Here is a 27,819-nt window from a genome sequence, read left to right as displayed (position 1 = left end):
TTATTAGTTCGAATTATGCAAGAAAACAACTCCAGCTTTTTTTTTTTCCTCTAAGAAATTCTCCCTTGCTCATTAAAGTGTGAATAGCTGGATTTTTTTCCTAACTTTCCAGAAGAAGCCAAGCACTACAGCACTAGTCACTACAGTTTATTTGCAAAGAAAATGGTTGAGAAAGTTATAAAATGACTGAAAAGAGGCTCTCCAGATGGCCATTTCAGTCTTAAATAAACATCCTTATTCTAACAGTAATTTAAAACAAGCTCAGTGGACTGCTCTAACAAAAAAGAGTCATTTAATAAGTCTGGATCTTCCAGCCAATCAAGCTCAAGGCCAACTACTTGCAATTATTTTAAAGCCTTTTATCACCTGGTACATCAAGGCTAGGAAGGGAATCTCTGGGTGCAATTCCATGAAGGCAGAAACTAACCATGTCTAATACATGCAAGGCTTTTTAAAGAACCTCATGCTTTAAAGTGCTTACTCAATTTTGTTTCGTTTTATTTACACTCCTATTATAGAGGAGTAGGGATCTGTTTCTAATTTTATTAGTTATACTTCCCTGCCGTAACTGCCTCTTTCAGAATAGCAGTCCACACAAACATCCAACAGTTTTGTCATCATGAGACTCATGTAGAACACTGAAGTATTACTTTTCCCTTTTATTAGCAAGATGCAGGAGAGCACAAAAGTTAAGCAACCCGACCAACTGTCATATAAAAGTCAAAGACAAGAACTGCTGGTATCAAAACAAAGGCTGACCTCAGCCTAAAGCCATCAAAGTTAGAAAATTTGGAAATAGGTTACATATTCATAGGAGCACTATTGTTGTAAATGATACGCCAAAAGAAATTCCAGCTTCTTCCTTTCTTCCCTCAGATAAGGATACAAGGGTGCCTTATTTTGCATCTTGACAGCAAATAAAATAAATGCAGTTTTCTGTAACTGCAGTGAAATGGAGAAGTGATGTGAAATTTGAAATGTCTGATGTGAAATGGAGAAGTGATTTTTATGATGGCTTTATTATTGCAAACACACGTGTGGCTGCACCGCTGTAGTATGACTTAATGACTTGGAACAGTATTACTTTGGGTAAAGGCTATCCAGAGTTCATTCTGTTTTCAAGCAAATACCTTTTAAACTCTATTTGCCACATTCAGGAGACCTGGAAGATTAAATGCAGCATGGATCCAGTAGGTAGTTTTCTCTTTCATTTACTATTCGTCTCCAACAGAAAACAAGCTAAAGCACAGCAACAGCTTATTACAACTGCATGCAATTTGTACCTTTAAATTTCACCGCCACTACCAAATTAAACATGCCAGCAGTAGGACATCCTTAGTGTCAAAAGATCAAATGAACTACTTCTTAGCATAATTGGATTTATGTGGGGGTGTAGGCAGGGATGTGGGGACAACACCCAACACACTTGTCCTGTCTCTTCACGAGGTATTGTTTCTGAAATGATGAGATTGGGCTCCCTGGAAAGGTTGTGACCTCCAAAAGACAAGAACACTATAAATCAAGATGAAAAATGTCATCCAGGACTCAGCAAAAGTAGAACTGCTGATTCAATATTTTTAAAGGAGTGTCTGTTCTCAGTCCAAATCTTGAGGTCACTGTAGTGTAGCATTAACTATAAGGTTACTAAGTGCTTAGTAACACACATTTTATTCAAAAATGTATGCACAGAATAAACTAAATTACAGGTGTGCAGCACTGCCAGTAGAGTCAAAAAGAGTGATATATCATACTGATCCTTCAAATGAGCACCCTGTCATTTCCAAAAACAAGGCAGATCTTTCAAGAGAGGTCAAATCAAAAGCAACAGGACTAGTAGTTTTCATATACCAAGTTTTCCCTATTTTAAAATAAATTAAGTTTTCAGAAGTCTTTTTGATCTTTACCAAGACTACACAACACATTTTCAAGGGAGTTTTGAGAACTGCAAATACTTTCTACCAATAACGCTTCTTCTTCATGGATCACAACCGAGTTATACAGCAGTCATAAGAGTGCCAGGAAATCACCTAAAGACTACACTGTGCTTAACAATAGATTCTTGTACTATTCTGAGGATTTGACACTATGGATGTACACCATAACTGAAAAAAATAATAGCAGTGCTAGTCTCCAGAGACATAAATTCAATGTTTTATACCACACATTTTTATGATCTAAAAACATGGTCTCGTTAAGTGGCTGCCTTTGTCATATTAATGTCTTATTTCATACAGCATATAATATTTTGTCAGTTATAATGAAAACACTATTTTTTAAAAAATGTGGCAGTAAAGACTGCATCAAGTGTATTTTTCCTGCATGAGTACCGTCAGCACAAGAACAAGAAGTGAATAGGAAAGCTAACAAACACTGCACTCTTTTTCCACTGATGCTCACCCTATAATCTTGATTGTGCCCACTATCACTTTAACCGCCTCTTAAACTTAATACAATATTTCCCTTGATGATGATCCCTTATCATGTAATTTGCTCGCTCTCTGATGCGGGGGAGAAGAAACTACTAAAATTCTTTTTTTTTTTTTCTTCTGCAATCCACTGTTGTTTTCTTAGCTGAGATTTTCTAATCCTTGCTGTTTTGTTGGTATCTTGCAATCTTTTTTACCTCCAATGTGTTAGGATTGCAATCTCTTTTTTTTTCCACCTCCTAACAACTTTCAATAAAGGAAACTAATACCCTGACTACACTCTTTTCTGTACAGATATAGAGAAGAAGAGTAGTTACCCTCCATTGCTTCAGTCATAATGAAAATAACAGTACAACCACTTCAGAAAATTCACTGATTAAACTTCATCCTTCATAACAAGCACTCTAGTTATTAACAGTAACAGTAGTAATGACCTCTAAGTCTCCCCTTAATCCTACACATTAGTTTTTCTGATGGATCTATTACAGAGTAATCTTAATCACCATATTAAGAACCAGTATGTTTTGAAAAGATAACTGGAAAATAAAACAGATCCCATTAAAACAGACAAATTTAAGATATACAATTTCAAACTGTTAATGATTTGTGAAGGACTCAACAAAAGTTACTGAGAAAATTCCAAAAAGATATCAACTGTTTTAAAACTGAAATAAAGACTATTTTTAATGAATGGATGAATGTTACTAGAGGATGCATTCAATTCTACTAACTTAACATAAAGTTTATCTACATTTACCTGTGACAGATACAATTTCATTTCATTTCATTTAAACATTCCTAATAGGTTTATAAATTAGAATCTTCTGATCTTAACACTTTGTACATAACTAATGAATAAAATTCATTATCAACCTTCATCAATTAAATAACAAGTTAGTACAAAAAAAGTTATACTCTCCATTTAAATCTGACTTGAGTAACAAAAGAAGAGTTCTCTCTATTTAGTGAGCTGAAACAATGCTTCTAATTAACATCTTTCAATTTTTTCAGGTTAATAGATGTCATCTTCATCCCAATCAATTTCAATTTGCATTTTTCAATTCACATATTAGAGGTAGAAAAAGCAATAACAGGCTTCTTTAATTTTCCAAATCTCCAAAATTTTATTAACTCTGAACTCTTTTCTTAACTTAAGTCAAGCCAATTAAATGATATGACTGGATAAATCTTACACAAGAAATACACATCCCTCACTAACCTTTATCAAAAGCTGGGTTAGTCTTTCAACACACTGAACTTCTAGGCACTCATGTAATTACTTTCAGCAATTCAGTTTAAGACTTGTGCAATAATAAATATATTTCTAAACTTAGTGAACACAGTAGTGTAAGCATGAATTGGACAATCCAAAATAAGCGAGGTACATGGCAAACCAATCTGAAGACCTGCTGTTATTGTTTAGTTTTGAAAGGCGTATCTTATAACCCTACTGCAATTGCTTAAGCATTAAATTGAAGAGCAGGGAAACATAAAGAAGGAATAACAAGGAATATAAGGAATTCCTAATAGAAAAAAAATGGGAAGGAACACATTGTTGACATTCAGGAATCACTTACCTCTAACACACTCTATCACTTTGGGTCTTTGAATTTTAGATTTGGGAGAGGGAGAGTTGAATCTCAGATACGGTGCTTTTTTAAGCGTGCTACGATGGCCTTGGTAAACTGGTTTTCCATAAACTTGGCTGAGATACTCTTCATTTTGTACCACTGCACTTTGACCAACAGGTTCCTATCATAAACAAACAAACAAACAAACAAAAAGTTTACAGTTCTTAATGTAGGAAAATTTGAAAACAAGAGTAGTGTTACTAAAGTCTAGGGATAAAAAAAAGAAAGAAGCTTTGCAAAAAGACATTGCATGCACACATTGAAACTTCTGTATACAGAACACCAACAGCCAGATGAAATAGCAGGTTCTGGATAATCCAAATTTGTAACATAACAATGAATTCTACATTGTTATGCAAGGACAAATCTGGCAAGAAAAAAAAAACACTGGACAGGACCATCGTTTTTATTTAAAATTACTAGTCACACAAACAAACATTTTTTTCACACAAATCCTACAATCTAAAGCAAAGCAATCATTACTAAGAAGGAAATAATTACTTGGGAACTCACATCTGCCCTTTTTTCCTTCCTCTGCAAACTTTCAGAAGAAAAGTAAGTTCTAAAACTCTGTTTGCTCATCTTATCTTCTGCTTGCTTCTGCAATGGCTTAGCTACAGATAAAAGCTTCTTTGTTGAGCATCCTTGAATTTTCTGAGGTTTTGATTTACTTTCTTTATTGGTCTTCATAGCCTTCATGTTCGAGGCTCTCCTGATCCATGGGACCTTTTGATCATATTTCACTTGCTCCATATCATTTCTTACCATTTCAGCCTAAAGATAAAACAAACAGCAAAAGGAGATTTTATCTTCAAGGCTATCAGAGGAGTTTGTGGATAACTTTGAAGATCTAAGAAGTGGCCTGTTTTTTTATGTTAGCGAGCAACTGCGACCAAGTGATTTTCATTAAGCAATGAATGTTTTTGAATAGAGGCAAATATTGTGTTATAGCAAACTACACACCAGTAATTATAAGCAGTTTTCTCATGTTTTTAAGTTGTGAATGAATCATGCTTAATTATCAACATGAAAGAACAATGTGAGATGTAAAAGCATGATGCAAGAAACCTGAACTGATTTTTTCCCCAGCCATACCTGGATTTCTGCACTGATTGCCTTAATCCACTCATCCACAGTCTTTCTGATACGAATCTCCTCCAACATATCTCTGAAATAAAAGAAGGAAATATTTTAGGACAGTGCTTCTTAAATTGCATTGATCCATTCCTGGGAATGTAGCAGAAGATGTTCCTTTTCTACGGAACATGACAGAAACAAAAACCCAGAACACAGAGAAAGTAGGATTATGCATGTCTACAGCCTCCAAAAGACACTGAGCATACTTTACCTGAACTTCCTCAGCCTAAATCTGTTCTTACATGATGCCACCTACAAAAACTCTCCTGTTGATACATACTAACATTATTACAAAGATCTCTGAACAAGTGGAAGCCACATGTCAGTTCCTATTTTGATCAGAAGTTGGTAAAACAGGACTACAAAAACATTCCTACTCAAAAGATAAAAAGCAGATGACAAAGATTATCATTTCCTCTAAAAGATAATTATAGCAGATATCATATCTGAAAGATCTTTACATGAAGAGTCACCTTCCTCAATATTTCAGTTGGAAAACTATGATTGATTGAAATACGTGTATTTAACACAACTGACTACCAACTGACAAGCAAAAGTTCAAAAAACAAAGATCTGCTGTGTGATGACTAATTCTTTAACATTTACAGGCTTACAAAGCCTCTTCAGCTTTGAATGATGATGTTATTCTTTTGTCTTCCTATTACTGCAAATTTGTCTACAAAAAGCTAAGTGAGTTTTTTAGTCCCTGCTACCGACAGCTGAACAGTTTGTCCAGTTGTCAGTCTGAGAATTCAGCTTCAAGTTCTGGAGCACAGAACATCCAAAGAAGTAACAGGTACCTATCAAAAAAATTCAATTCACATCACAAGGTTCAAAAAACATTTCAAGTTCAAGAGTATCACATCATGACTTCTAAGAAGAGTCAATCAATAAATACTTTTTTCCCCCAGGGAACTGCACTAGTTCTTCAATATATGGAATTGAAAATTTTGTAAGAGAGGTTATAAAAGGTGAGCACGTGGAATGAATAGTCACACAAAGCTTTGTATAATAGGGTCTAACCTGTTCGTTGTCAAGGCATTAATAAACGAATACATGGCATCCCCATCTTTTGCGCGAATAATGGCTTCCAAATTTTCTTCAAGAACTTTTTTACTGCTTTGAACTCCTCTCAAAATCCTTTCAGCTTCCCTCAGTAGAGATTTTGGTGCTTTAACATTTTGAAGGATGGATGGTTTAACGAGCTGATGATGTTCAGGAAGATCAGACGCAATGGCAGTTTTTTTTGACTGAAATTGAAACAGAACCACTACCTTTTAATCAGAGCTTTTAATTCAGTTTGCTACACACTGATCAGAATTCTTATTAATCTGTTATCTGTTCAAGTCCCAGCAGATGAGAGACTGTCCACATGTTCTATCAGCAGCTTCAATTACTCAAGAGCGTCCAGTAGATTGCAAATACATTTAAAAGTCAAGTGGGATGAGAACTTAAAGGTCTCAGATGCTAATCTATAACATAGCAACTAGGAGAAGCAATGCAAACAAAGCAAGTATGTGAAAAGGTGGCACTCTGGATATATGCAGGACGTACTACATAGAAATCTATTCACGTAATAGTGAAGTATAATTAAAAACATAGTAAAAAACAGAAGACTACTAAATATATGCACTCATTTGGCATCGTTGTCCCAAGAAGCACCATGCAATATATGTAAGTTTTAAGAGCAAACCACCACACCTTAGCATTCACTATTATCCTCTCTCCCTGTGTTTTTTAATTTTCATAAGAAACAATGAAGCAACTATCAGCTTTTTACTTATGTATTCTTATGAATTTCATCTAAGAAATACAGATACACATTCAACCTTAAAATGATGTAGACTTGCTTATTAGACCCAGAGCATGAAATGGCAATTATATTAGCAAAATTAGCATTCCACACCATGCCTGTTCGAGGAGGAAACTTTCTGACTTCTACATCATTTCCTCAAGATAGCTCATGAAGACTGAATAAGATAAGACAATGAACAAGTTACATCTTACTCTGAGTAATGTCATCTGTACATAACAGCAACTTTTTTTTTTTAAAAAAAGAAAGATATGCAATAGTTACCATAGTGTTATCTCATTGCAAGTGTATTCAAAACAGTTTCAGTACTATACTCTTAAAAAAAATAAATTCAAAGTATACCTTAATAAGATCATTCATGTCTGATTTCCATAAATCTGCTTCCTAAAAAGACAGAAGAGATATTGAAATGTACATAAAAGACAGAGCTGTCAAGGTAAAATCTAGAGTGGATATCCAATCAATTTAAATGGGCACAATGAATTTCTTGTGAACATTTAAACCTCACTAAACACTTCTTTTGGGTTAGAGCACCACCTTCTGTTCCATCTCCACCTATCTCACTTACCTCAGACCTTCCAGTTGCTCATGGCAAGCTAGTGGTCATTCATCCCAAGCATTTATTTTGTAACTCTACAGATCTCAAGCAATGAAAAGAAGTCATTAGCTAAGTACCTAGTTGACTCAACACTACATTTGTTGAAGTCATCTTTGTCTTCCTAGTGACATTTTTTCTTCAAGAAAGAAAAAAATTGAAACCATTTACATCCCCTCTTTCTTACCCACCTTTCCTTCTCCTGTCTCACCCTGTTCTTTGCCTATACTAGGGTACGTTATTCAACTGAAGTTTTTAGGAGTAGTGACATGCAGATATTTGTGATGTAAAAGGGGCAAATGACATTGGCTCTCTTACTAATAAGAAAAGTTAAAAATGCCATCCACTAACATGTTACAAAAATCTGTGAAATGGGGTATCAACTATACTGTAAGACACAATGAGATTAAGCTATGTTTTCTGAAGATACAGCAACGTTTTACATAAAGAAATGAAAAAAAGAGAATCAGCTTAAATCATCCCTAATGCTAAAGTACATGAGTAGAACATCAAGCTTTCCCAAATAGAGCTGTTACATCAGCTCTAGCTCTAACATCAGAGGAAGAGAACCATCAGAAAACAAGCACTGAAAATACCCAAATACCTTTGAAGAAAATGAATAAATCTTTTTTTTTTCCCTGCTATCTTATATATGGTAGAATGTCAGTAAGTGCCTCTACAGTACACCATTACCCAGGCTCAAATCCCTTCCACATAAAAACAAAACAAACAAAACAACAACAACAACAACAAAAAAACACACCACTATTTCATGCCATTGTGAACAAGTGTCAGTCTTGCAAGTTTTTCGCATCATTTTTTATTCCCCTTATTCAAACTCTGGGACATTCTAACACAATGTACTTTACCTGTACAATGTTGTGCATTTGTTCTCTTAACTGGCCAAGATCTTCAAGTAAATCTTCTGTTTTTTTCACCGTTTTCTCAATCGAACTGCAATTTTGGAAGGGTCTTTCAAAAGCAGGGCATGAGTCTACATGCAAAGCTGTAGGCCTGATAGGAGAAATACTTGTTATTGTAAGTTTCATGGCTCCTTGCATAGCCCAAAAAAATAGCTGACTGACACTGCACGTGAACTTACCAAACCTTTATGCAAAACAGAATTTGCTTTTTCATCTTAGGTTACAGACAGGTTACCGAGTTCTCTGTTTATTGCTTAACACCTTGAGTTGTATGCTTGCATTTTGAACAGTGAAACTACATTTAAAATTCAGATCTAGCAGAGCAGCATTTTATCTTTGAAAACCTGTCCATTTGAAACAATTCATATATTTGTTCATACCATCATAAGGCAGTACATCTTTAGGTATTTCTCATTATATTATTGAAATCATGACATCCAACTATTGCCTGAAGAAAAATGTGTTTCAGACTTGAAATTTCTTAACCTATTCTAAAGCTTGGGAACTGATGCTGCTCCTTCCCAATAAAGTATTCTCATACAGCTCCCATAAGTAGACAGCTGAGAGTCTCACTGACAAGAGAATTCTGCATAGCCAGCTTCCTCACACTACTGCCCAAGCCACTGGGATAGAAGAAATACGTTCAGAAGGCAGAAAAGCACTCCAAGTGATACCCACTCACCTCTGAGAATGGTGTTACAACCTGCCCACCAACTAGCTTTCATCTGCTTTCAGTATGACAGAAACGCAAAAGCATCACAGAAATGCTTGGGCTCCAGTGTTTTACTTCAAGCACAGCTTTATCAGACTCAAGAACCACCACAGTGATTCAGTTACATCACCAATCTCGTTAAAATTAACAAACAAAAAAAATCTTCTTAATTTTAGGGTTGTTGCAGTTATTTACCTGTCTACCATGGTATGCCAGCCCGTTTGATTATTGTTTAACGTTGCCCTCTCAGAAGAATCCCTTCGTCTTACTAGAGTTTCTTGAGGATTCAGAATATGCTCAAGAAGTCTCCCTCCACCTACAGCAGAAGAAAAAGTTACGTGTACCGCTAAGTTTGTTCAATACATATAATACTTTCTTTTCATAGAATCACAGAATAGTTTGGATTGGAAAGGACTTTAAATATCATCTAATTCCAGCCCCACTGCCATGGGCAGGGACACCTTCCACTAGATCAGGTTGTTCAAAGCTCCATCCAACCTGGCCTTGAGCATTTCCAGGGATGGGGCAGTCACAGCTTCTCCAGGCAGCCTGTTCCACTGTCTGACCACTCCTAGTAAGAACTTCTTCCTTACAGATGTAATCTAAATCTCCCATTTTAATTTAAAACCATTACATCTTGTACTATCACTACACTCCCTGACAGAGTCCCTCCCCAGCTTTCCTGTAGGCTCCCTTTAGGTACTGGAAGGATGCTCTAAGGTCTTCCCTTCTCCAGATTGAACAACCCCAACTCCCTCAGCCTGTCTTCATAGGAGAGGTGCTCCAGCCCTTTGATCGACTTTTTCTTTTCCTTTCCAAATATTTCATTATTCTGTAACACCCAACAAGGATAGTAAAAATAACGTTGCTTTTTTTTTTTTTTAAATAAATGCTTACTTTAGATATGATAAATCACATAAAAACATTCACACAGATCTTTCTTACTGTGATTGCTTTATATTAGCAGGGTCAAAAAAAAAGATAAATGAGACCATGACAAGCAATTAACAGAGTCACAGAGGAACATTTTGTCCATAGGGTCACAGATTTGTTCTTCTTCCTTCACCTGGCTTCATTTATTCTTAGGCCCAGAGAACAAAGTGACAGCATTGAAAAAAGACAGACAGAAGCAGCAATCTAAGAAAAATCTGATGAAGACACCAACCAGCATTTTGTCAGTGATGTTACAAGTACAATGCCTGGATCTTTTAAATGGCCTTCTTCTGTCTTAGATCCTCAAGCAACTCTCCTAAACACCAACTAAAAAGGTGCTTTACTTTTTGACGAAATGTTCAAAACCAAGTTTCACACCACTAAATTGATCTCAAGTAGTAAAAGAAAACGACTCATTTTGCTTTGCACATACTATTTTAATTACTGTAACCCAGAGACCCTGTGGATGCATTTGTGTGAAAAAAAAGTAAATTAAGCTGGTGATAACGAAGTTCTTGAGTAGCTTTCCCATTTTACATTATTTTATATCATCTTCTTTAAACCTGACAATGAATAGTTATTGTCTTTAACTTTTCAGGTCACAGTATATTTCAGTGACAAATTCTGTCTAAAGCTATAGGATAGCACGGTGCTGTCATTAAATCTTTAGTTGGTTACGAGTAGCTGACATTTCCAACATGAACCTTTCGCAAACGCACTTTCCAATATTCTGAGTGTAAGCATCTAAGTGCTAGCAACACAACACCTCAAAAGAGGGAGGAACACACAGAATAAACCCCAGACCATACTGCTCATGCCAGTGGAGGACAGGAGTAACTTACTCACCATACCTTCATGTGTGGATTTGGGAACATTTTCCTTTTCTGTTATAGGGTTTTCCTTCCTTGAGATTTTCACATTTTTTGATACAGGTTCTGGAACATAACTCCGAGGAACTGGTGTCTTCAGAGGAGATTTTTGGGTATGAATGCCACTACTCTGGAATTGACTTGAATAGGCTTCAGAGGGGGAAAAATATATATAGTTGTTTAATATGTTAAGAATTCTCTTAATATGAAAACAAATCTGGAGAAAAAATGCATGCCAACATTAAGAAAATTTTCACAGAAATGCAAAATAATTTTTTATCTAGTTCTGTAATAAACAGGAAGAAAATGTCATATTTCCAAGTACTATCATGAAAGGATCAAAACAAGAAAAACAAAACGAATTCTATGAGCTAGCTCAATACAAGCTTCCACACAGTTTACTTCTCAGAAAAGTTATTTTGTGTAAATCTAGGCCTCACAAACAAAATCAAATTGGTGCAGACTATGCAGTTAGAAAGTACCAAACTCTCTCTTTAATTTAAACTGGAACATTTTCAGAATAAGTGTTTTATGATATACACTATATTATGCTGTGAAATCAATTATACATAAGAAATGTTTACTACTCTCTGCTAGTGCAGTGTGTAATCTAACATTAACTGAAATAAAATCAATGCAAAACTAACACTGAAATTAAGATATTGTCTTCACCTGGGACAGGTGGACCTCTGGTAGAAAATAAATTCTTCTGACATGAAGATACATCACTGTTAGTAAGCAATTGCTGTTCTGCCTTCTCAAGTTGTTTTGTCACGAGACTGGAAGATGGTAGGCGAATTTGCTGTAAGCCACCCATGTTGACTGCAGAGCTAATGAGATGAGACTAGAAGAGAAGATTTATAATGAATTTCTTACACATACATTAGTTTTTCAAAACTCTAAACATGAGCACTTGTCATGTAATCATATTAATCAGATTTTGACATGATATTTAGAAGAAAAAGCATTTACAGCAGTCACAGAACACAGATATGGTTGCATATCTCTTCCTTTCAAAGAAGCATGCAAGACTGTCCAAAGAAACAAACTGTAGTTATCCTTAGATTTTTAGTCTGACCAGCTAGTTATTAAATGAAAGTTCTCTCAATTAGAAAAGGTCTAACCAATTTATTAGCAAAATGTTCTCATTTCCACAATTTTTGCATTAACTTTCTGCAGACAGAAGAATTACTGGCGGTGGGAAGCGCAGGGAGAGGCAGCAGCAATCTGGAACAGGTAGATTTCAGATTTTCCAGAACCAGAAATAAACTTTTCCCAAAAAAGCTTGTGGCTTATGCACTGGCCTCTGGATCATTCTTCTTTCTAAAACTAAGATCTAAATCAAATTTTAAAAACAAATGGTTATAATATTATCACTGAGATATGGAAGAAATGATTAAGCAAAAGCTTTTGCCACCTTACATAGATACCTGAATATTCATTTGTTGTTCCTGTAACTTTTCCAAATGCTGGATCCGTTGCTGCATTAAAGTATTCATTTGTTTTTCAAGCTCACCAACTCTTTCATGACACTGGGGATTCTCATACTGAGTCTTCGTATTTGTTTGCCGTTCAACAACACGCTGCAGTTGTCTGTCAGTCTCCTGTAGTTTATGAAGTAATGCTGAAACCGAGTTAACTTTTGCTTCCAAATCATTTTGAACCTATGGAAAACAAACAAACAAAAAACACCTTACTGTACAAGAAGTGCAAGCGTGAAGAGAGCAAAACACCCTTCCCATCATCACGGATGGATTTGCATCCCAAAAGACACAAAAAAATACCAGTTGGCCTTAATGTCTGGTGGCTTAGCAATACTACTAAATTCTTCTAAAGGATAAATTAAATGGTCTCTGTCCATAGTCAGCCAAAACCCGCTTGGTCAAATCCAAGTTAGCTTTCTCTGCTGTAATGGTAAGTCTGAAATCACTAGCACAGAACCCTAAAAATTTTCTTTGGTTCTGCCATCAATCACTTCAAGCTTCCTTAGAAGATCTATTATTTTAAAGTGGGCAAAGAACTAATATTGCCACAAGCTACTTACTTTGAGAAGTGGAGCTGTGGTAGCAATGGCAGCAGCAGTTGCTGCTGCGATGGTTGTTGCAGAATCAGCTTCCTTGTGTGTTGGCCTGGTGTCTTGAGTAACAGTTTCCTTTCTTTCAGTGGAAGCATTTCCTAAGAGCTGTACCTTCACCTCCTTAAATACAGGAGTATTCTGAGTTCTGTAAAAATAAACAAGTTCCTATAAAAAGCATTGAAAGCCATGAGAAAGCATCAAAATGCCCTCCAAGCAAATGGTTTCCTACATTTAGCACTGGAATCACCAAATATATAAGCATTTCTCCTTCATTTCCTTCTCCTTGATGTCCAAGAAAAAACAAATTTTCTGATGTTTTAGTATGGCACAAGAAATTTCTTGGGGTTGTGTTATGGTTTATAATATAAAAAGCACTTTCATGTGATGACTGTAACCACAACGAAGGATGTGTTTACAGGTTATATTTCGTGTAGTCTTCCTAAATAATTTTTGATTTTGAAGGTTTCCAGCCTATGGATAAACAGCATATATTCTTATAGGTCTTTAAAAACCTCTTATATGAGTTTGGCACTAGATGGCTTATCCATTGGAGCAAACCTTGCCTGGCTCTTGTATCATGAAAACATTAATTCAAGTAGTTTAAAGACATTACAAAGACACGCAAAATAAACAAGATATTTCAGTGACCCTTGAATGACAAAATAAACTGAAAACACCTTCATAGACAGAAAAATGCTAACAGAGAAAAATAAATGATATATAATAAAATAAATAATACTTCTTCCTTACCAGCTATATATATTTTGGAAGAAACTGAGGAAGTATGTACTGTACACACAAAAATAGAACAACGCAGACTTACTTTTGCTTTAATACTGCTCTCAAAGCCTCCTTCTGTCCAGTAGCATACTGAGAAATAAAAACATCATCTGTGTGGAAGGACAAAAAACCATTTTGTTAGGTTAACTGACACAAAGCATCTATTGTAGAAGTAGACACAAAGTGTTATTGAAGTAACAGGTAAGCAGTAAGCTTCAGGTAACATTTTTACATGGTATCAAATGTCGTTATCACTAAAAGCCATTTTGTTATGCTCTGAAAATGACAATGATGTTACCTTAACTTTGTAAAATGTTAAAGAGATTGCTATATAAATGGCAAGAGCTCAGACTACCCATTTAGTAAAACCCTGCAAATTTCAACTTGAAATTAATGTAATTAAAATGGTATTTTAGAACTGTGAACGTGCTTTCTCATAGTCGTCATGAATAACAACAAAATATTTTAATAGGTATTAATCATGCTACAAAGTTTGCAGTCTCTCCTGCATCTACTGGTCATTGAGCAGAGGTACTGATCCAAGATGCAGCAGGTTCACAGTTTCATTCCTGCTAATTAGCCAGCTAGAACACATGCTGATAAGCCAGCCAGTTGCTACCTCTGCAAGTCATAGAAGAGGAAACTAAAGTACTGCTTCTTGGTCTTAAATGGAGGTAGCGATTTCTCTTCCTTTTCTCTACCCAGACAAAGATATCCAAGAAACCAAAGGGACCTTTCCCTTATCCAAGGGAAAGGCATCAGCAATGGGATTTCCTGGACAGTTAAAAATATACTCTTTATAGTGTAGGTTGCTTGCAGAAAACATGCATTTGTAGTTGCAAGACTTAAAAATGTAAATTACAATTACCTTCATTTTTAGCAAAGACACCTCTGAATATTTGCACTCAAAATTTTCTATATTGAAGAATATTCAAGATAAAATTAAAGCTTCTTTTCCCTCTAATCAATCTTCATATGAAAAAAGGGCTGTCTCAGTATAGCAACTTGTCTTACCTTTAGGGCTTCTGCTATCTTCCAGCAGCACTGAACGATTTTCTTGTACTGCAGCTTCTTTAGAATAACCCTTCAAAACAAGAAGAGCAGAAAAGCACACATCAAAGCCTGTGGTAACAGTAGCCAAAATTTTACAAGCAGATGGAATTTCTGAATACCTAAGTATAAGGAATTCCACAGTAGAGTAACACATGGTCATGAAACAAGATAAGTTAAGGTTTATCTCCACCACAGAACCACGCGGGCTTTGTAGTCAAGAACTCACATGACATTTTAGGAACAAAAAGCACAAACACAATTAATGAATGTATTCTGAGTGCCGATTTAAAAAAAAAAAAAAAAAAAAGGTATTGTTCTCATTTATAGCCAAAGAAGTAATAGCAAAATTACAAATATTCAGGCTTTGTACCTGATGTACCTAATCTCAAATAATTCGGGACTGGCCATGCTCATAGAATTAAGCTCATGTGCCACTGACTGTGGAACTGAAGGGACAGAGATGAATTTCCTTGAAGTGGAAACCATCAATAATCAGAGTCACCAAGGAGTCAGAAAGCTAAGTTAGAAAAGTAAAAATCTCTTCCTTAACCATGTTTGATGGTGTTGCATTGTAAAACACTACTGCACCATCCTTTTGAGAACTTTCATTCATCTTACTAAGTCTACTGAGCCATGAGGGGACTTTGCTGCAATCTTTTCACATTGCAGACTCATTTTATCCTCAGGCATGCTCATTACTGAAGGGAAGCCCTCTAGACAAGTCTACACTGCATGGAAGACACAATAAATGAATCAAAGAAACGTTAATCTTTTAATTATAAGCATTAAAGAGCTCCTAATAAACTGATGTCTATTTCAATACCTATGATACGAAGAGGAAAACAAAACAACACCAACGAAACAAGAAGCTTTAGGTTTTTCTAACAAATATTGTGCAATGTGCAACAGCATTTTCAAAGGAGGAATTGCACTAACATTTAAAACTATACCTGGGTATTAACTATGCAACAGGTAGCAGTGCAGTAAATAAATCTCCTCCAAACACTTCAGCAGGAAGATCTGCTAAGCTTTTACAGAAGCTGCAACTTTTTGAGAAAAACACTGTTCTCTTATTCCAAGATTGCAGGAAGCAACAGTAACTTTTCTTACCATTTGTGATACAAACAGGGGCTCTGCAGCAGTTTCTACTGAAGGAAGATGTTCTGGGTGTCCTTTAGCACTTTGGACTCCTAGAATAAAAGCAATTTTATTGTAGTTACAATGATTTTGAATGCATTCTCATTGTCCCCTAACTCAATCTCCTCAAAAACTTACAAAAATCCCTTTCTAAACTCCAAAGACTGTAATTTACAAAGACTAATTGATTTTTTAAAAGTCATTAAATAAATACAAGGAATAGTGTAGCTGGCTAGATCAGCAGCACTGTGTCAGTTTTGAATTTGAAGAGCACATGGTACACCACTATAGCTTTTTATATGCTGGGAATACGACATCTTAACTGTAAAATTTGTGACAAAGAAAAGGTACAAAGATTATTTTATTAAAAATAAATAGATAGTTCATGCTACCACAAATAGTTTTTTAAAAGTTACAGCAAATGATATACTTTTTCATTTTGTTTTCCTTGTCTACACAAGACTCATCAGTACAGACACTTGATCTAGTGGTTAAGTTGTTGAGTTTCAATAAGTTTCCCCTCTAGGTCCCTGCATACAGATAGTTTTATCCTCTGATGCTAGCTACCACCTTTCCTGCCTAACATATTTTGAAATGTGATGCTCTGACCATGGCCATGATTTTTTCTAATTAGACAGCCTCATCTTTACAGACTCCAAATGTGAGGTCAGGACTGGAGTTCAGTTCATGGAGCTCTGACCCTGCAGGAGCACCCTTCCACAGGGAAAACACAGTCATAGCTATAAAAGCTAGAGAAAGCAAACACAACCTCTGAAAAAGCGCTGCAAAAATCACAGAATCATTTAGGTTGGAAGAGACCTCCACGATCACGTAGCCCGACCTCTAAGTGCTGATGTCGACAGGATGAGAAGACGAAATGACATCCTAAATTATAAAGCGCCACATAACTGCAACCAATGCGGTATGATCCTACCGTGAAGCTACCACACCCGTACCTCGTGCGGCGCTGCCGGCCAGGACATCAGCCGGCCTGCCACACGGAGCCCGGCCGGGCAGTGAGGCCGGGGGGGCAGCAGCCGGCGTTCCGCCTCTCCCCAGAGCCACACGGGCGGCGGGGCCGGCAGAAGCCGCTCCGCGAAGCTTCTTCACAGCGACGGCCACTGCCTGACGGCGGCCGCCGGCCCCCAGGGGCTGCTCGCGGTGGACGCTGGTGGAGCGGACGAGGACGTCGCCGGCCGTGAGGCTGCCCGAGGAGTCTTGGCTGACAATGGAGTCGCTTTCCCCGTCCATCAGGCTCCCGCAGCGCGGCTCTCGGCGTTTTGCGCCTGGGAATAAAAAGTTAAAAAAAGGATCCGGGCACAACCCCTCAGGGCAGGGCCGGGCCTAGGCCGCGGCCTGCACCCGGTTACCATGGCAACAGCGCCCGGTGCTGCCGCTTCCGGCGCTGTGGGCCGGGAAGGTAAAGCTGGCGGTGGGGGGGGGTCGCGCTCGCAGATTCGCAACGCCTGGTGGCGAATCGGCGGATCCCGCGCCTCTCCCTCCCCTCCCCGCGTGGCCGGCTCGTGGCGGGCGGGTGAGTGCGCGCGCGGGCGGCGGGAAGGGGGGGGGAGGGGGGGGGCGCTGTGGTGAGGGGACGGGGGGGGGGGGGCGGGAATGGGGTCCCTGTGAGGGCTCCGCCGCTGTTTTCGGGGTTTTTGCCCCGTTTTGTGGCGTTTCCAGGCGTGTTGAGGCGCCTCCGTGGTGTTGTGTGCTTAGAGCGGGGAGAGGACAAAATAAAAATGAAATTAAAGCCTCGTGTGTGTGGTGCCCGCCCCGCGCTCGCCGTTGGGTCTCGCCCTCAGTAAAACCCCAGAATCGTGAAGGGTGGAAAAGACAAAACCTTCAGGATCATCTCATCCAGCCCTCCCCCCCTGCTGCCAATGTCACCCGCAGCACCACGTCCTGCCGTTCCCAGCAGTGCTCAGCTCCCAGCGACAAGGTTGAGGGGGAAATAAAAATAAAAAATCACAACGCTGGGCTTGTTTAGTTTCCGTGGGAAGAGTCCTGTTGACTCAAGATTAGGTAATTGGCACAAATGTTCATTACATGAGTGGGGAAAGGAAGCACAAGTTCCTCAGTGGAGTTTGCAGCGCGTGTCTCGCGTGTAGGAACGGCTGGGTGTAAATGGAGGCAGGCTCCTCAGCTGTACATAATGATAATTTTTGGGTATTATCGCTTAGGAGTTGTGTTTGTGAGCCCTCTGCTTCCAGAAGTCTGCAGATACAGCTGGGGAAATCGTGTTCCCACATGTACACAATTTTAGGAGAGCTCTGATATCTGTATTTCTGGCTCCTGGTAGACGATTGACCCATACTTAGCGATCCTTATCCTAACCGCTGCTTTTGTTTAATGAAGTACCTTTACCTTTTTAAAGAGAAGCTGTGACTACCTGGTGATTTCAGGTCTCCATGGCAGCAGCAGAAAGAAATATTAGGAGTGCTTTCCAGGTTCTCAAACAGGGCAGGGAGCAGGGGTTTGGCTTTCACGGAGAATAGGTTTGAACAGGCTGAACCCCAAGTTCTCCTTAATTGTTAATTAGGCTCAGAGAGTCTTATTTTCATAAGTACATCTCTCTTGTACATAAAAACATGTCTGGAGGACCACCAGGGCCTTTTGAGAAGGGAGACCCCCCCAGCTATTGCTGCTTTCCCCATGATCCAAAGCACACGGACCGTGAGGCCCCCTGCCACCATCACCCACTGCCCTTCAGAGCTGTCTGCTTCCTTCAGTGTGAGGTGTTGAAAGGTGCAATGCTGAATTTTGAAATTGCATTTATCCCAGAGGAAAGTAATGCAGGCTGTGTGGGCTTAAACCTGAGGCATGCTGGAGCTGTTTGAGCAGCTAGATAAGGAGCTGGGTCCTGTGCCAGTCCTGTTTTGGGCTCTGGGGTCACTTTTTTGGTGTTTCACAGGGCACAACAGCCATATAATTTCACTGTCTGCAGTGTAGAAAGTGTAAAATACCTGTAGAGGGACTAGTGCTTCAGACATTTAAAACCAGATAGTGCCATTGGGCTGCTTCGAATCGGAGCTATTTCCCAAGTGTGACAGCTTGGTGGAACTTCAAGCTTGCCAAAGCAGTGACAGAAGAACAAAAGATCAGGTTTGTTATAAACAGACAGTGAAGCAATACGCAGTGTGAGAAAACGGCACTGACAGGAGCTGAAGCTTTTCGCTCTCTGTGTTTGGGAGAGGACAAAAGTCTTTTCTGTTCTCAGTGTGTTTTAGTTGCCTGTTTAATAATCTCCTTAAAATGACTTGCCAGAATTGTCTGATTTTTTTTGTTTGTTTGTTTTTCTTTTCTTGTAACAGACTGAGAAATGAGAGAGTGGAGATGCCATCCATTTTCACTAGTTGTCCCAGAGGACAATGGCATCCTCTTCTCATAAAACATGTTAGAGGTTACATTAACCCAAGTAATGCCTTGTTTCTTCTCAGTAACCTTATTTTGCAGGCTCTTTAAAAAAAAAAAAAAAAAAAAAAAAAAACAGCCTGTGTAGTTTATCTACCAATGTTAAATTGTGATCATGGGGACAGGTATCTTAAATGCAAAATTCATGCGTGTTCCTTATCTTCAGTCCCTGAATTCTATCACCACACACTTCCTATGTAGTGATAAAGTGGAATTTTAACAGGCAAATATCATAATTATTCCACTACTGGGAGGAGGAGGGAGACTGCATACTTGCAAGAGCTCCATAGTGCTGTTTAGTTGCTTGGTTTTCTTTCTCTTGTAGAAGTTTTGTTTTTTTGTTCTTGTTCAGAAAGCTTGCTTACCCTCTCCCTTCCTCCCTGCCCCTGCTGAGGGACTGGAATAGTTTAAGCTTTCTAAAACATGGATGTCTGGCTCAAAATTTGACAAAGCATAACGCAAGGATAATTACAAGTTGCCCTTGCTACAGGGCTAGATGAACTCTTCACAATTTACACTTTGGTACTATTTTTATTTCCACTGGTTATAGTGAATAAAACTGAAGGAGCTTGTTCTCTTCAAGGTGTAATATTAGCTTGTGTTATCATCTGCGAAAGGTCCTGGGTAATATGTAAAATAAGGGAAGGGATGACTAGGTTTCACTGTTCTAGGAAGCCTGGAGGTTCGTTTTCAAGCCTTAACTTGTTTACGGTGTCGAATTAGGAATGTGAGCCTTCCTTCAGGATGCTTGCTTAAATTCTTGCATCCCTGGCTGCTCATTCTTCCATTTTTGTTTGTTTGTTTTCCTTTAAGGCTGTTTTCACTCCTTTATGATTTCTTGCATTTAACTCGCTGTATAAAAAAACGGCACATTTGCTTTGGTTGAAGGGTTTGGTGAGAATGCAGCTGCACAGCAGCAGTGTGTCTGCTTCTCTGATCCACGTTGACTGACTCAGAGTGGTTACTTTTTTATACTTTTCCTTGCAGTTTTTACAAATGGCATCTAAAGTCACTGAAGTTTCAAGGCTAGATAATGTTAGGACTTGCTTTTCCACCACTCCACTTTTACTTTGTGTCTGAAAACATTTATGATTTTTTCTCTTCCCTCCATAGTCACTTTAACAGTTTGAAATGCTTAAAAAGTGTTTAAAGGACAGCATATCGAGGTAGATCTCTGAAGATTTAGTATCTGGAATTATCTGGGATGTTCTTTTAATTGCATACATTTCAAATAGATAACTTTCCTTCAAGTGGGTGGCTTGAAAGTTTGCTAGCAACTTTGCCTGTAAATACATTTTGTGAATGTATAAATTTCCATTCTGTTGTAAGACATTGCAGTTGGGATGTGTGCTTCTGTGTTGAACTCAACTTGTGTCTTCAGAACAGGTGACTGAATCGCAGGCAGCAGAATATGGCTGGACAAATATCAGAAACTGATCAGATCAAGCAGGTAAGATGCTGTATTCATGAGCAGTGGCTTTGAAGATCTTGTGTTGCTTTGTCACATAGAGTAAAAGCAACAGGGCCTGGAGAAGGAGAAAAGGATCTTTCAGTTGTCTTCTGAGATGAGATTTGTTCTGTAACAACCAACATTTAAACGTCTGACCACTGGCACTGTATAACATCTGGTTTATTTGAGCACTAACAGCATTTTGTGCCGAATCTAATGACTGACAGTAAGATCTTCTAGTGACTTGTCATTTAAATCTTAATGTCACCAGATGGCTCGTGAAGCTGTGTGCAAGAAAAATTGATGTAGATGCTTTTTTTTTTTTTTTTTTTAAAACGCTCATTGTGTGTTCAATTTTTATTTATAGTTCAAGGAGTTCCTGGGAACATACAATAAAATCACAGAGAACTGCTTCCTAGATTGTGTAAAGGATTTCACTAGCAGAGAGGTTAGACCAGAAGAGGTATGTGAATGTTTCCTATGTTTTTAATTACCTTTTGGTAGAATTTCTCTTCTATGTTCAAATTTCAAAAGTAATTTAGAATGTTTTGGTCTTTCAACCAGCTAAAAAGCTAGCTAGCAGTCTTTGGAGGAGTATAGGTGTTGTGGCATGCAGCTTCCAAGTGAGAAAGGAAATGTGCTAGTGGAAGGAAAGGAAATAGTTTGTCTGTAGCTTTGGTTCTGTAAACATGTCCAAAGGTGATAACAGATATTTCTTTGCACCTTAACAGTCTGCTGTTTTAAAAAAAAAAAAAAAAAAAAAAGCCAAATGCTTTCCATGTGTTGCATCATCAGCTACACACAAATAATGAACCGGGACCTCTTTAGGTTTTGTCCTTCTCTTTGGTGCATATACACAGAGGAAACTGTGAGCAGTGGCTGCTTCATGCAGCTCTGTGTATTTTATCCTCTGAGCTATCAGAGGAAGTTCTTGTGCCGATGGATGGTAGTTTTAGGGGCATGGAAGTTGCATGCCTCTGCAGTCTGCACCCGGTTCCCCACAAGCAGAATCCTACCTGCGTTTGCTGCATTGTAGAGTCAAAGAAACACGGGCCTTTGAAACCCTGGCTGCTTAATCCAGTTCTCTGCATTGCAGGGAGCTCTGTCGTACAGTCACTTGCAAAAATGATTTGGCTCTGAAAAGATGAGTTGCCTATTTTTTTTTAATTTTTATTTTTTTTACCTCTTCTCTCCTGTTGGGAGGCTGTTCCAGCATTTCCTAATTAAGTTGGTTACAAGTCTAATAACCAGTTTAACAACTGCCCCTCAGTGCAGGCAAAAATCACATCTCCTTCCAGCTTTTGTTTTGCTGCACTAAGCAAAGCTCTCCTAGCTTTCCAAGACCAATTTCTTGTTACCATGATCTCAGTGTCTGCTTTAGTGGAATATTTCTTGATTAATGGTGGTCAGAGTAATTCTGAGCAAGGTCTTGTCAGTGGCTTTTACCAGCACATTTGGAACTGGTTTGAACTGTACCAGACCTGACAGAAGTGGTAGGGGCACAACCTGTTTATTTTTGGGGGGATGACATTTGATTTCTAGCAGAAGATTGTAGTTCTTTCTTTTGCTACGGAGTTACAAAATTTCTTTGAAAAATAAGGGTTCGTATTGTCTTTTGTTAAAGACTTGGATTCAAAACCAAAGAATGCTCATTGGAGAGGAATTAATTGTAAAGTTTGTTTAGCTCATCCAAAAAAAAATAAATCTTAGCCTCTGATCATCTGTTTTTTGCTTCCCCTTCTATGATCTGCAAAGGAGCAGTGTTTGGCTGTAGAAGAGCCATCTGTTTAAAAGTGGAGGCTAGGCAAAGAAATATTCGGGAGGGGAGCTTGTTCCATACTTATCTGTTACGGATTTTCTTGCAAAGCATCTGGCTGTGGCCCCTGCTGGAAACAGCAGACTCGTCTATATGGGTCACTAGTCTGATCTAATCCTAATTTCCTATTTCAAGTTGTAGTTTCTTATTAAATAGTTAAGACAAATACTGCTGTGAATTTCCTTAGAGATTCTGCAGCTCCTGACCCCTTTCCTTACAGCAGTCTCCAATGCAAGTCCAGACTTCCCCAGGCACTGTATCACAAATACCACGCCCTCGGGAAGATGTGGCTTGGGGTAGTTCCAGAATTCAGCAGCAGTTTGTTTCCTACTCAGACTTAACTCCTGCTTAACAGGTTTTGCTGTAACTGGTGCCAGGTTGGGCAGAGAGAGGAGTGGAACTGAGAGGGTGCTCTCAGGTTCTTTGTCTTGTTCACTTCCAGACCTTCTGCTTTTCACATCCCTTTATACTGAGCAGAATCAAAGCAATTTCTGGTTTTCTAGTAAGCATGCAAAGAGGTCGTCTTTCCTTCTTATCTGGGTTTGTTGACTTTTACAATGATAGCAAGGTTTGGAACCATGACACAGAATATCTGATTGGTAGAACTGGAGCTCAGAAATAGGTTTCTTAACTTTTTCTCTACAATTACAGAAAAGGGAATAAATATATAACAGTACCTGTGGAATAGGCCTTATTATTTCTGTCCCTGTCCAGCTAGATGGCTGACAGAGCTTCAGAGGCTTCCTGGTTGCTTCTTGTGAAGGTTAACCAAGCAGGTACAAGATGAATGATAGAGGCAAAAGTATCAAGGTCAAAAAAGGTTAAACTGAGCTAACACACTGCACCATAGTTGGCTGTCAAAAATAGGTGTTTCTGAAACAAATTCAGAAAAAGGGAAAACAAGAGAAAAATAGATCCAGTATTTACTGCAGAATAAAATGTTTTATGTATTTCAGTTTCACAAGAGCTGTCCAAGGGTAAAATGGTGATATCTCCTAGTTCTAAGATGTTTTAATAAGAATGAATATTAAAAGATGTTTCAGGCATTCCTTGAAAGCTAAACCTAATATTTTCTACAGCACAGAGACTGTGACCTATTAAGTCCTCAGCTTGAGACTAAACACAGACATGAGATGCAGTCACCTCACCTTACATCCCTGTAGATGATTATACTCTGAGTCCTGTTTGGGGAGGTGGTTGACTTACTGTTTGAAGCTTTCTGTTTTCCTTTTCCTCCAGATGACTTGCTCAGACCACTGCCTACAGAAGTATTTAAAAATGACACAGAGGATCTCCATGAGATTCCAGGAGTATCATATTCAGCAGAATGAAGCTCTGGCAGCTAAAGCAGGACTGCTTGGCCAACCTCGTTAGACAAGAGCCCTCTGTTCAGACTTTGTATGCAGTGCCAGTGTTCATTGGGCAGGAACACATTTTGGATTTTCTACTGTCAAGGTGCATGTCCAGCAACTCTGAAGAGTTCTAGATGCTGTTTGGAAAGTGGAAGCCATGAAGGGTTACACATGAAGTTAGCAAGTGTTGGCTGGCAATGGAATCTGCTTCTGAGGTCCTTTTCACTCTACGATGGCATAATACTGATACAGCCTCTTTCAGGGCCTGCAGGCTGGTATGTTTAAATTTGGGGGGGTTGGGAAAGTTGGATTTCTTCTGTTAGGACTGATTCAGAGGCAAAATAAAAGTGTGATATGGAAATGCACTTTTTTATTTAATTCAAGTAAAATGAATGAACCCATATGGTTGTATGTATGTTCTTTCCAAAGATATTTCTTAGGATGCTGCTTGAGAGCCGCGTTTTGTTTGCAGTCTTATGCCTCATCCTCTCTTAGAGTCTCATTCGTTTGTTGCTGCTGACAGATAACCAGATTGATAACTTCATTTCAGCAGGGAGGTATTTGTGGATGTGTTGTATCTCTTAACTCAGGAAGAACTTCAGTTGTTTCATTACCAGCCACCCTCTCAGAGCCCTATGATCATTCGGAGCCTCCTGGAGCGCTGGCTGCTGATTATCAGAGCATGGAGCCGAGGGTTATTGCAAACGGCAGTCAACTGCTACAACTAATGAGCTCAGGTAGGCAGGGATGCTTTGCCAGCGTATCCTGAGGTTATGTTTGCCTCATGTTTCACCAGGTCATTCCTTGACAAGCAACATGACTGTGTCATTAGCAGCACCTGTGCCCAAAGCAGCTCCTGTGCTCTCCTCGTTTCCCTCTGGGAAGCCTGGGGGTCCTGTAAAACTGGCTTCGTTGCCTGATGCAAGTATGATGTGCTCCGAGCACTGAGCTTGCTGGCAGGTTGCTCCTCTCTGGTGGCATTCATGCAACTGAAGTACAAGATAAGCACAGGATGGTGCCTCTCTTGCTGCTGGATGAGTACAGAGAAGTTTGTGAAGACTGTCCTGATCATGTGGCTTTGGTTTGGGAAAAAATGTGCTCTGCTGAAAGGCTCCTGATAGCTGAGATTCTGTAGTCACTGTTAGTACAGTCGGATGACAGCTCATTCCTGTTTCATTATCAAATAGCTGTGTTCTGGAGTACAGAACAGAGAAAAAATAGAGTGCACTTTCGTCAGTAACCACTGTAACATCCTGATAGCTAGCGCACACATTTTGCTTCAGTTCTCACTAATAAAACACAGTAACAAATGGAACTGGATGTCAGAATTAGCATATACATTGAGATATCAAGCAATGAAGACTGAAACAGAACCTGGCAGCTGATGTAAAATAGCTCTTCTATAGGCAACAGCAAGGAACAGAAATGGCAGGAGGCCTGCCTGCGTGCCTTTTTGTTGTTGTTGGCTTGTCTCTAGCTTTTGAATTCCATCAGCAGTTTGAAAACATAATTTCCTGCCTTGCCTCTTTTTGAATTTTTTTTTCTTTACTACTATAACTCTCAGCTGCCCAGGCTGTGGATTACTGGGCGCTGACTGCAGCACAGTACACCTGCCCCTTCCACTGGACACTGCTCATCTTGCTGCTGTTCAAAGCTGCTCCAGCTCTCCACAGAGATCTGTTTGTATGCCTTTCAAAGGTGGAGGAAACAAATATGCTCGTATATTCTCACTGACGTGTTTTGTAGTATCCACATCACTGCTTTTTCCTACATAGCCCATGCCTTGTTACCTTGGAGATGGCTAACAGCTAATTCTAAAATGGTAAAGGCTGAAAAATAGCCCAAATAAGGCAGCAAGACTGGAAGGTCCAGGTTTTTTTCAAAGGAATAACAGACTAATAATGTCCAGATTGTTTGCTACACTTAGATGATAAATGTTATGGCCCTTAGAAGCAATGCATCCATATTAAATATTTAAGGCTTTTCTTTAAATGTCTAACAAAAAGACTTTTTAAGGTAACATAATTGAAATTATTCCATTTTCTCCTTGCATTTTAGTGTGGAAAGAGAACACTTAATCGGAAGAGTGATTTAAGAGTTTTAAGTGATGGGACTGGAGGATGTTTGTATCTTTGGGGCAAATTTCCTTGAGGCTGAAGTGAGGAGGATTAAAAAATACATATTTTTTTCCCTCATATTTCAGGTTTTGGGGGTAGGAAGACGTGTAAATATTTGTTAAGACAGATTTATTGTACTAAAGGTTGGGCAAGTATTAGAGAGACTTAGTTAATAAATTACTTTCAGGCTCCCCAGTTTCCTTGGACTCCAGTTTTCTAGCCACCTTAACCCACTGTTATCCAGGGAAAACATAGATTCTTAAAATCTATTCAGGCACCAGTTCTCCCTGCCTCTCCTTCCCCATGCTCTGTAAGCAAACAAGGGATTAAAGTGTCACTGATTGAACGTTTTGTTGATAGCTGCTACCCTGAAATGATCCTGCCTGGATAAAAGCTCTGACTGCAGCAGGAGCAGCATGTTTATACTGACTAGGGTTTCTTTAGTGGATGTTGCAGTGTTCCCCCATCTTCAATCCAGGTCTCTGCACCCAAGAATGATGATACAAATATATTTCAGCTTGGAAATAAAGTGCATCAATGTAACTAAGCCGCTGGGGTGGTGCACACAGAGCAACAGTGAAAATGTTCTTAAAAGGTTACTTTGTTTTTCTGAACTTTGACTTCCCTTTGCTTCCTTGATGAGGCAGCATTACCTGACAAACAGCTTAACTGATGTTATTCAGAAAATGGTGTCCCGTAAGCCTTTGTCACCTGGGTTTGTGGATTGGGAATGATCCACAGCACTGAAAGAGTCGCTCTGTGTTTTAGTGCCTCGCACGCATTTTATTAATATTATTGCATTATGCATGTATTTATTAGCGCATATTAGCAAAGGGCTGTAGCTGTTCTTTCCTCCTCAGTACCAGGTTGCTGCCAGTACTCTGTCCTCAAAAAAACTGTGAAGGCAAAATCAGTATTTCAGGAGTGCCTGGATAGATACCCACTGAGAAGGCTGGGGATGTCTACAAAGGCAAGCTAGGTTAAAATTTTTACTCATAATCAACAATTTATTGTTTAAGGGATCAAGTCCTGCCCTACCTCCTTCGTCACGTCTAGCAGGTCAGAACCTCATAGCCTGAAGATGAGCTGCTGCAACGGTTACAGATTTGCTAACTCAAAGCCTTACCTTTAAATTCAACCATGTGTTAGTCTTTAAAGGATAGAATTAAATTGAAGTACAATTAGCTAATGGTTCATTTAAATTACTTTTGTTATTGTACATCCCAAGCCTCTCTTAAAGAGGAAGATAGTCAAAGGTACAAACATAAAACAGGCTAGATTTCTAGCAGTTATCCCTTTTGGTTTTCACAAAATGCCCACTGAATTGCAATACACTTCTGTGTGTAAAGTGTATCACGAGTCATATATCTAACTGCCTGGCTTCTGATAGCACCGGTGTTTATTTTGTACCTAAATGTAGTAGGATTCTGCCAGCAAGATTATCTGGTATGTATTTTCGGGGTTTGCCTACTGCGTATGGATGATAGATGCAGGTTTTTCAGCTATCCCAGTGATTAAGTGCAATGAGCAGAGATCCCATTTCTGCTGGTGGGAACCTAATCCACACGTTTTCTCTCCCAGCAGAGT

The 27,819-nt window shown here is 38.8% G+C and overlaps 2 protein-coding genes across 10 annotated transcripts in view; one reads left to right on the top strand and one right to left on the bottom strand.

The window, feature by feature from the left end:
- The window catches only part of KIAA0586 (KIAA0586 ortholog), a 66,460-nt gene extending 49,121 nt beyond the window's left edge, over positions 1-17,339 (bottom strand). For all 8 annotated transcript variants that reach the window (XM_068682413.1, XM_068682417.1, XM_068682420.1 and 5 more), the window contains exons 1-15: positions 17,043-17,339; positions 16,060-16,139; positions 14,911-14,980; positions 13,940-14,006; positions 13,084-13,261; positions 12,470-12,703; positions 11,712-11,883; positions 11,022-11,189; positions 9,433-9,553; positions 8,472-8,616; positions 7,350-7,391; positions 6,218-6,444; positions 5,153-5,225; positions 4,571-4,831; positions 4,004-4,178 (exon numbers count right to left, since the gene is read on the bottom strand). In XM_068682413.1, the coding sequence (XP_068538514.1) occupies positions 4,004-4,178; positions 4,571-4,831; positions 5,153-5,225; positions 6,218-6,444; positions 7,350-7,391; positions 8,472-8,616; positions 9,433-9,553; positions 11,022-11,189; positions 11,712-11,883; positions 12,470-12,703; positions 13,084-13,261; positions 13,940-14,006; positions 14,911-14,980; positions 16,060-16,139; positions 17,043-17,337 (2,308 nt within the window). In that variant the 5' untranslated portion in view covers positions 17,338-17,339. The remainder of the gene's footprint in view (positions 1-4,003; positions 4,179-4,570; positions 4,832-5,152; positions 5,226-6,217; positions 6,445-7,349; positions 7,392-8,471; positions 8,617-9,432; positions 9,554-11,021; positions 11,190-11,711; positions 11,884-12,469; positions 12,704-13,083; positions 13,262-13,939; positions 14,007-14,910; positions 14,981-16,059; positions 16,140-17,042) is intronic.
- Positions 17,340-17,476: 137 nt separating this feature from the next.
- TIMM9 (translocase of inner mitochondrial membrane 9) lies at positions 17,477-24,518 on the top strand. Of its 2 annotated transcripts, none has more exons than XM_068682433.1 (4): positions 17,477-17,620; positions 20,879-20,947; positions 21,315-21,410; positions 24,003-24,518. In XM_068682433.1, the coding sequence occupies exons 2-4, from the start codon at positions 20,909-20,911 to the stop codon at positions 24,135-24,137; spliced, it is 270 nt and encodes an 89-aa protein (XP_068538534.1). In that variant the 5' UTR covers positions 17,477-17,620; positions 20,879-20,908; the 3' UTR covers positions 24,138-24,518. The 2 variants fall into 2 exon arrangements, with proteins under 2 accessions (XP_068538534.1, XP_068538535.1); XM_068682434.1 differs by having other exon boundaries at positions 17,528-17,620; positions 20,884-20,947.
- Positions 24,519-27,819: the final 3,301 nt, after the last annotated feature.

This window comes from Anas acuta, chromosome 5 (genome assembly GCF_963932015.1).
Source record: "Anas acuta chromosome 5, bAnaAcu1.1, whole genome shotgun sequence".
NCBI classification, from domain to species: Eukaryota; Metazoa; Chordata; class Aves; order Anseriformes; family Anatidae; genus Anas; species Anas acuta.
The sequence above is the reverse complement of the archived record's forward strand: the minus strand, read 5'-3'. Positions and strand labels throughout refer to the sequence as shown.

What these genes read in the sequence shown, in the direction of transcription:
- TIMM9 (XM_068682433.1), top strand. Translation starts at nt 20,909, where the DNA reads ATGGCTGGACAAATATCAGAAACTGATCAGATCAAGCAG. An exon ending in AAACTGATCAGATCAAGCAG is followed by an intron (nt 20,948 to 21,314) that starts GTAAGATGCTGT and finishes TTTTATTTATAG; the next exon opens with TTCAAGGAGTTCCTGGGAAC. An exon ending in GAGAGGTTAGACCAGAAGAG is followed by an intron (nt 21,411 to 24,002) that starts GTATGTGAATGT and finishes CTTTTCCTCCAG; the next exon opens with ATGACTTGCTCAGACCACTG.